Here is an 8,379-nt window from a genome sequence, read left to right as displayed (position 1 = left end):
ATCTAAGATCTATGATCTACCCATGCCCAATTTTAGATTACTTTTAATGTATTCATACATCACTTCCCAGATCAGTTACTTTCATTCCTTACTTGCACATGGTAGGACCCCCCAACTTTTTGCACCGCCTCTCACTCCCCTATCCATTATTCATAACTATTCGTTGAGAATTTTAAGGATGACATGACACTCCTTGCCACTTTTTTTTTTTTTTCAACTCTTGTGTTGTAGACTGTCATAATATTGAAACAGAGTTTTTGTCTAATTATGTTTAAAGTTTTTGTCTAGGAACAAAGTTTTACTTCAAATATATTAAAAATTTTATCAATAGAAAGATAATAATATATTTAACTTAACTAATTAACTAAGTTATATGTATTGCATATAATATGATATGTATCATCTTTCTATTAGTGATTAGAGTCTAAAGTTTTAAATATGTTTTCAGTTAAACATTTTCCTTGTAACTATTGGCCAAGTATTTTGAGTATCACATACTTTACCACGTAATTTTTTCACAACTATTTTATGCATCTAATCTACCACTTTTACCGTACTTTTTTTTTTCACCACTTACCTTCTTTAGAACTGTGACTTATGACTATGAATCCGGTTAAAATTGAAAATTATAAATCATTAAAAAAATATTTTTAAAAATAAAAATTAAAATTAAGAATATAAAAAATTTGTGAAAGAAATGGTGTTAATTACACAGTGCAATTGGGTCTCAATCACAATCTATGGCTAATGACAAAATTTTGGCACAAATGAATCCCTATAAGTTTTTTTTTTTTTTTTTTTTTCTTGGGCTATATTTACCCTCTTGCACCATCGACAGCCAAATCCACAAGCCCCTCCTGTTACATACTCGCTCTCTGTTTGAGCTAAAGCTGCTTAGTCAGCACATATCTATGTGCATTTGCGGCGCGTGGCAGCCGCTGATTACTCTCTATCTTCTAGAACCCAATCTTCTCTCTTACTATAAAAACCCAAACCAGAATCCCAGAAAATTCAACCTTTCTTAAGCTCTAAAAGTCGTCGGATTATATACTAAGAATAAACTAGTTTAAACTAGTTCGATACGGTACTAAATGAATGTCACTGAGTTTATCGAGTTGCTGCCTGGCTTGCCCGAAGAACTCGCGCTTGAGTGCTTGACTCGTCTGCACTACTCGACTCACCGAGTCGCCGCCCGAGTTTGCCGCCGCTGGCGACACCTTCTTCACAGCAAGAACTTCTACTACCACAGAAAGCAAACTGGTCATACCATTAAAGCGGCTTGCTTAGTTCAGTCACTCCCGGTTCTGCCCGGTTCAGACGAGGCTAAACCGGTTGGGCCGCCAGCTTATGGAGTGGCCGTGTTTGACCCGGTGAGTGGAAACTGGACCGAGTCGACCCGGTTCCTGAGTACCCAGATGGGCTTCCTTTGTTCTGTAAAGTGACGAGCTCGGAGGGCAAGCTCGTGGTCATGGGAGGGTGGAACCCGGTGAGTTATGAACCGGTGAAGGACGTGTTTGTGTACGAGTTCACGACTCAGCAGTGGAGGAAAGGCAAGGACATGCCTGAGAATCGGTCATTCTTCGCTGCTGGTGAGTCGGGTGGGCGAGTTTTCATCGCGGGTGGACACGACGTGAGCAAGAACGCGTTGAGTTCAGCTTGGGTTTACGATGTTAGAGAAGACAAGTGGGCCGAGTTGACTCGGATGAGTCAGGGCCGAGACGAGTGCGAAGGGGTCGTAATTGGGTCCGAGTTCTGGGTTGTGAGTGGGTATGGGACTGAGAGTCAAGGGGACTTTGAGAGAAGCGCAGAGGTGTATGAACTCGGGACGAGTCAGTGGAGGCGAGTCGAGGAGGCGTGGAATGTGACTCAGTGCCCCAAGTCCTGTGTTGGTGCTGGAAAAGATGGGAACCTGTTTTGCTGGGCTGAGTCTGACTCGGAAGTCCGAGTTGGAGCTTGTGGGATTGAGATGGGTGGAATGACGTTTTTGTCCGGGTCGGCTTTCCAAGGTGGATCGCAAGGGTTCTTTTTAGTGAAAGGGCAAAATGGTAAACTGGAGAGGATAATAAAAGTGCCTGAAGAATTTTCTGGGTTCGTGCAATCAGGTTGCTTCGTAGAGATCTAATTCCCATTAAGGCAATTATTGATACATATTGCCATGTACAAAAGCATGAGTGTACTTTAGGAGGGAAATAGTGTAAATTTTGTGGGAGGTTGATTAAAGTATAATGTTTCTTTGTGCTTTGAGGTGAAAGTAACTAATGTTTCTTTGTGCTTTGTGTTCATAGTATTGATGGTTGGAATCTTACGGGATAAGAGAAGAACGTAGTTGTATATGACAGGAGAAGCTAAATGAATAAAAAGAAGAACATAGTTGTATATGACAGGAGAAGCTAAATGAAAAAAAACCCAAGTACCATGATTAGCCAAATAAAACATACTTTTTAAGTACCATCAGTACAATTAAAACGCAACCAAAAGAGTGTGATAGCTACTCTGCAAGAGTCTTACCAAATCACCATCTCTGGTAACCCCTGAGATCAATTTATGACAGTACATCAAAGCAAAGCTACTTGAAGTCAAACTTGTAACATATAGAATATTTGCTTTTAATACAAAACTATTATAGACTACTATTAACTAATTAAGAAGAGTAATCTTGGCTTCGACTGCGGCTCCTACTGAAGCTCCGGCTTCGGCTCCTGCTCCTGCTCCGACTCCTTGACACATAAGGCGACCTTGAGTAAGACCGCTCCCTATACCTTCTGTCTCCAGGTGAAATTGACCTACATTACAATAGGAGACATCTTCAGACCTCTTGTTTTTAAACCCATCTTTAGACATATTATATTGAAGACACAATAAATTATTAATAAAGTCACCACAAACCTTGAGTAACGCCTGCGTCTAGGGGAAGGGGAATAGTAATCTGGACTACGAGAGTAAGCTCGTGAATAGCGTGGTGATCTAGAGTAGCGAGGTGGAGACCGCCTCCTGTCATATACCCGACCCCTGAAAAACAACATCATACATGAATAAAAAACACAGAAGTGAAAGATCTTTGAAATTTCGAAGTCAAAACATTGACAGACTAAAACAGAAAATTCCACTCTCTTGGAATTGTTAAAATACTTTTTCAAGCACAGAGTACAAAGGTGAAGGTGGATGGGGGTGTGTATGTGGTGTTTTAACATCATATCAATTAAACAAAAAATGAAATAACCCAAACACCAAGTCTTTAACCCTATGTTTTGTTTTGTATGGAGGGAGTCGGGAGAGAGAGGATACGAGGATAGACGAAGGGATTGGAATATACTTTTTTTTTTTTTTTGGGTAAAATATCATTTTCGTCTCTAAACTATCACAAAAGTTCGTTTTTCATCCTAAACTTTCAAAAGTCCTATTTTCGTCCCTAAACTATCACAAAAGTTCGTTTTTCGTCCTTAAACTTTCAAAAGTTCTATTTTCGTCCCTAAATTTTCAAAAGTTCTGACAGAGTGCTGACGTGGCTTGACAGAGTACTGACGTAGGAGAAACAAAAATCAATACGTTTGGAAAAGTTTAAAGACGAAAATAGAACTTTTAAAAATTTAAGGACGAAAAACGAACTTTTGTGATAGTTTAGGGACGAAAATAGAACTTTTGAAAGTTTAAGGACGAAAAATGAACTTTTGTGATAGTTTAGGGACGAAAATGATATTTTACCCTTTTTTTTTTGGGGGGGGGGGGGACCAATTAATAAAAAATTGACCTCCCCTTTGGAAATGTTCTTCTTACACTACAAACTAAGTGAAAGTCTCAATCTTCTCACACTACACGCTAATAGAAACTCTCAATTTCAATGCCATCACACATTAATTGAAAACGGCATCACCCTGGAGTAAAAAATAAACCAGTAGGCATATCAATACCATTGAAGACAAAGAAGTCTCACCTAACACGTTCTCTAGCCCTCATTTCCACAGGCTTCTTTCTGTTCTCCTCAGCAAATACAACAGTCAATTCACGACCAAGGAGAATCTGACCATCCATATGATATTTTGCATCTGCAGCATCATCCGGGTCTACATACTGCACAAACCCAAAGCCACGAGGCTCCCTGCATCATGATCAAATGAAGCATTAGAAAAACAAAATATATATAAAATGAAATGCGGTTCAAAAATGCATGCTGATTGCAAAAAATCACAAATATAACCTCAAGTCCAATATGTATAGTTTATGATCAAATTTCTTCTGATAGTTTATACAATTCAACTTAATGTGTGGCTGCTAACCTTGTGGGAGAAAAAGTTAAAATTGAGATGAAATTCTTCAAGACCTGAAATTCTTCTCAATGTATACAAACCCAACTTCCTTCGAATCTTCATCTACATTAAGAACATCTTCAACAGTACCCTTATTTACTTGATTGGTGTCTTCAACACCTCTTATTACTTCATTGTTGTCTTCAACACAGTACTCTTATTACTTCATTGTCTTCAACACTTTCAATAAAAACAACCAAATACCCATAAACTGATTGTATATGATTAATTTAAGAAAGCAAGGGTGGACCCCATCATCACATTCAATTGAGACAGCATGAAGACAAACAATTGGACAAAAATCAATACGTCGAAGTTCGCCTAAATCTGGCAGAATAAAAAGACAATAAACAGACAAAAGGATTGCAAGATTCACAAACCATATCAGCCAATACATGATGACATGCTTTGCTTACCCAGTATAATAATCTCGGGGCAAGTAAATGTCCTTCAGCTGGCCAAACTGCCCAAATGGTCCACGTAGATCTTCTGGCCTGCATAGCATATACAAATGAGAAGCTCGCCCTTCCAACAAAAACACATTTATAACTTTAAAATCTCTTTTGAAGCTTGATGCTAGGATAGTAATATTTTTACACATTGTCAAAGTCTCTTCTTTTTTTCTCTTTAGCTTTCCCCATTTTTGCTTCTTCTTTTCTTTCTTTTCTGTTCTTATCTTCTTTTTTTGGTTGGATAAATAACAACCTTTAATTTGAAAAAATAGCATTGGAAATTAGTGCAACTTGTTCAACAGTAACATATTGGTTATAATTGACTGCACGAGCACCCACTTGAGAAACCAATAAAGCCTCTATAACTTTTAGGCATATTAAATCATAAGCTTTTGCAATATCAAGTATACAGACAAAATAAGGGATCCTTGAACCTTCCCATGACAACCTATTTATAATCCATATCAATCATTTAGGAACAATCATTGCTTGCAAACCTTCCATTAAGAAATTTCAAATGCCACCCAATTTACCAGATAACTAAGTAATAAGAAAGAGTAAATTTATATCCCTAAAAAACATATTTACCACATTCCTCTTGTANGGGGGGGGGGGTGGTGGAAGAACAAACCCAAACACCCCAAGTCCTTAACTCTATGTTGTATGGAGGGAGAGGAAGAGGGGAAAAGAGGAGAGAGAAAAAGAGTAGAGATATAATAAAAATTAGCACATTCGCCACCCCTTATCTTCTCCTCTCCTTTTGTCCCCCATCTCCCTCCATCCAAACATACCTTAAAATAAACACAGTGACCTGCACATTCCTCTTTTGGGAGACAAACATATTTACCACATTCCTCTTGTAATTAAACACCCATGATAACAACCAAGCCTTAGTCCCAAGTTTTTTAGGGTCGGCCACATATATTCTTCTAACTGAAGTTATACTCTCTGTCACTTTCTTAACTGACACATCCTTTTTTACTACTTATACTAAAAGAAACGAAGACAACATACCTGCAGTCAAGGCGAAGGTTCCGAACCAAGAGACTTGTAGGAAGGTCTCTACCCCGACCTCCATGGCAGCCCCTAGGGCTGGGGCTACGCCGTCTTCGGCCATAACCCCTCGGTGGTGAAGGACTGTAGCTGTAACTTCTACCCCTCATTTCACTCTCCTACAAACATCAAAACAAAAATAAATTAACAATTATTTAGTGTGTCACATGACCATTACTAGGAGAAAAAAAGTTAACAGATCCCCTAAGAGCATTGATTTAAAAGCAACTGGTTTTTTTTCACAACTTTTTTACATTTTCTGTGAAAGTGGTATCAAAATTTTCCTCAAATGGCACCAATTAACAGGACCCTAACTAAAATTGTGGAGCTTAATAACACAACCACATTTAAAAATTTAAAAGTACTAAACAATGTTATTCATAGCCATTTTTGTATAACCAAAACACTGCAAGTGTCTCCTATGGTTTCTCACCTACCTTTGGGACAATATTCTTTTCAAATAGAATCTTTTCAGACAATTATGTTGATTTCCAGCAAAGATCAGTTCGAGGAATTCCAAGTTTCCTATAAATAAATAATAATTAAATAAAACAATCTTTAAATAAAATAACTAAACTCGATTATTACAACAAAATCAAACGGAACTCATAACCTAGCAGCAAAATCAACAACAAAAATAACAAAAAGAAACACAAATTAATTTTTAGAAAATTAAAAATAAAAAAAAAAATTCTTAATTATTTTTACATGATTTACAAACTAGCTCGATGGTCCTAATTAACACAGTTAAAAATGCGATGAGTGGTTTAGGATCCGATAGATAAAATACCTAATCTTCGCAGAGAGAGAGATAACTGGGAAGAAAGAAACGAACGGTCTCTGATTTGTTTTAGTGGAACTGCTTTTCTTTCACAAACAACGGAAGAAAATCTGAGGCTATGATCAAATTCTGATGAATGAGCTCTTTATTTTGGTGTTATGTGTAAATCGGCTTTATATAGTCCGTTCGTTCGAGAAGCTTCTTCTTAAGACAGGTTTGTTGCAGTACGCGCGAGGCTATGGTCCTCATGAGGTTTTCTGAAATCCAGCCGTCCAATTTGCATGTCTCACGTGTGTAGATTGTGGACTGTACATCAATTTGTTTTTGGGGATAAAATATTCTTTTAGCCTCTATTTGTTTTTGTTTTTGTTTTTTTTTTTTGGGAAGAAAACTAATTTTTGTATTTTTTTTTTTCCATTTTTCAGGTGTTTGTTTACTTGTAAAATGTGGTTAGCTTGTAAAATATTTTTGTTGGCCATAAAATTCTTTATAAAAAATTGTAAATCATTTTACATTTAGAAACTTAATAAAAAAATTTACAAAAACACACAGTAACCCTCTCTCCTCTCTCTCCCATCTAGTTGTTAGGTTGTCAGTCCGATGCATTAGGCAGCAAGTGCCAGCAATTTATCATATAGATGTGCATGAACATGAGGTACCTTTTCAACTCAAACAAATCTCCTTAAGTTAAAGGACATGTCTTAAGTTGATATAATACTGTAGGGCACTAAACCAATCAAGTGACTTGTGTTCACTTTCGACCACGTGTCATAATCAAAGCATTGCAAGTTTGCCCAAGCCCTTAAGTTAAAAACTATACAACTTAATCTTTCGTAACTTTAAAAGCAACTCGGGTTAAGGCCATTTTATTTATCCTAATCAAAATTTTGAGTTTTTGTTTAACAATTTAATTACATTATTTATTACAATTTGCAAGATTAAACCTAATATTCCAATTTAATAAATTTAAATCTCAGACAACACGCTAGTTCCAATCACTTATGTAAGTTATGTTTAGGTGGGTTTAGATCCACGTTCACATTTCACGTTTTGCGCGTTTCAGTTTTTTTTTTTTTTTTTTTTTTTTTTTTTTTTTTTTCAGCTGCATTTGTTGACCAATTCTCCTATGAACAGTACACCCATGCACTGTTTATGAGACCCACAAACTTTCTTTTTCAACAACTTTTTCATTAAAAATGAGTCCTACTGCACTATTCATACATTTAAAAATTATTTTATTACAGTATTTTCAGTTTTCAATTTTCAGTTTCAGCAAAATAAGTTTTATCCAAACAGACCTTTATTAGACTGCGTTGGTGGAGTGAACACATGCTTGTTTCCCTGTTAAGTTTCCAATCACTTATGTAAGTTACGCTTAGACTGCGTTGGAGGAGTGAACACGTGCTTGTTTTCCTGTTACGTTTCACTGTTTTAGGTTGCATTGCTTGGTTGAACACACGCTAATTCCGACCAATTCTATTAAAGTTTTAGGAGGAAAATAGAACTTATATGCTATTTCAATTAAAAAATTATAGCCAAAATTATATTCATTTAAAAAGGTGAAGTGACAAAATTGGTAACTATTTGAATATTTATTAAGTGGATTAACATTATATGATTGACATAACACGCTTAATAAATAGGTCATACTGCATGCAGGAATATTGGGCCTGGAAGTCTGTCATTTATTTATATTATTGGGCCTGTGCCCTAATCCAAGGACAAAGGATTGTCCGAGGAGGGAAATCTTTATTAGAAAGGATTGTATAGTAAAAAGAAGCCAACTTTA

At 36.6% G+C, this 8,379-nt stretch overlaps 2 protein-coding genes across 4 annotated transcripts; one reads left to right on the top strand and one right to left on the bottom strand.

The window, feature by feature from the left end:
- Window positions 1-901: 901 nt before the first annotated feature.
- Window positions 902-2,274, top strand: LOC111994465 (F-box/kelch-repeat protein At2g44130). Its single transcript, XM_024026350.2, is given in 2 exon segments — window positions 902-1,383; window positions 1,386-2,274. Coding segments are annotated over 2 exon segments (1,029 nt in total). The 5' UTR covers window positions 902-1,091; the 3' UTR covers window positions 2,123-2,274.
- Window positions 2,275-2,395: 121 nt separating this feature from the next.
- Window positions 2,396-6,753, bottom strand: LOC111994466 (serine/arginine-rich SC35-like splicing factor SCL33). 3 transcript variants are annotated; one of them, XM_024026351.2, is made up of 7 exons: window positions 6,600-6,753; window positions 6,243-6,334; window positions 5,771-5,928; window positions 4,721-4,798; window positions 3,932-4,096; window positions 2,887-3,009; window positions 2,396-2,783 (listed from the first exon to the last, which is right to left on the bottom strand). In XM_024026351.2, exons 3-7 carry the CDS (start codon window positions 5,917-5,919, stop codon window positions 2,642-2,644), a joined length of 657 nt encoding a protein of 218 aa, XP_023882119.2. In that variant the 5' UTR covers window positions 5,920-5,928; window positions 6,243-6,334; window positions 6,600-6,753; the 3' UTR covers window positions 2,396-2,641. The 3 variants fall into 3 exon arrangements, with proteins under 3 accessions (XP_023882119.2, XP_023882122.2, XP_023882120.2); XM_024026354.2 differs by having other exon boundaries at window positions 6,247-6,334; XM_024026352.2 differs by lacking the exon at window positions 6,243-6,334.
- Window positions 6,754-8,379: the final 1,626 nt, after the last annotated feature.

The sequence above is a fragment of the Quercus suber genome, unplaced genomic scaffold (genome assembly GCF_002906115.3).
Source record: "Quercus suber isolate HL8 unplaced genomic scaffold, Cork oak 2.0 scaffold_532, whole genome shotgun sequence".
Classification (NCBI taxonomy): domain Eukaryota; kingdom Viridiplantae; phylum Streptophyta; class Magnoliopsida; order Fagales; family Fagaceae; genus Quercus; species Quercus suber.
This window is presented reverse-complemented; position numbering and strand designations above follow the sequence as displayed.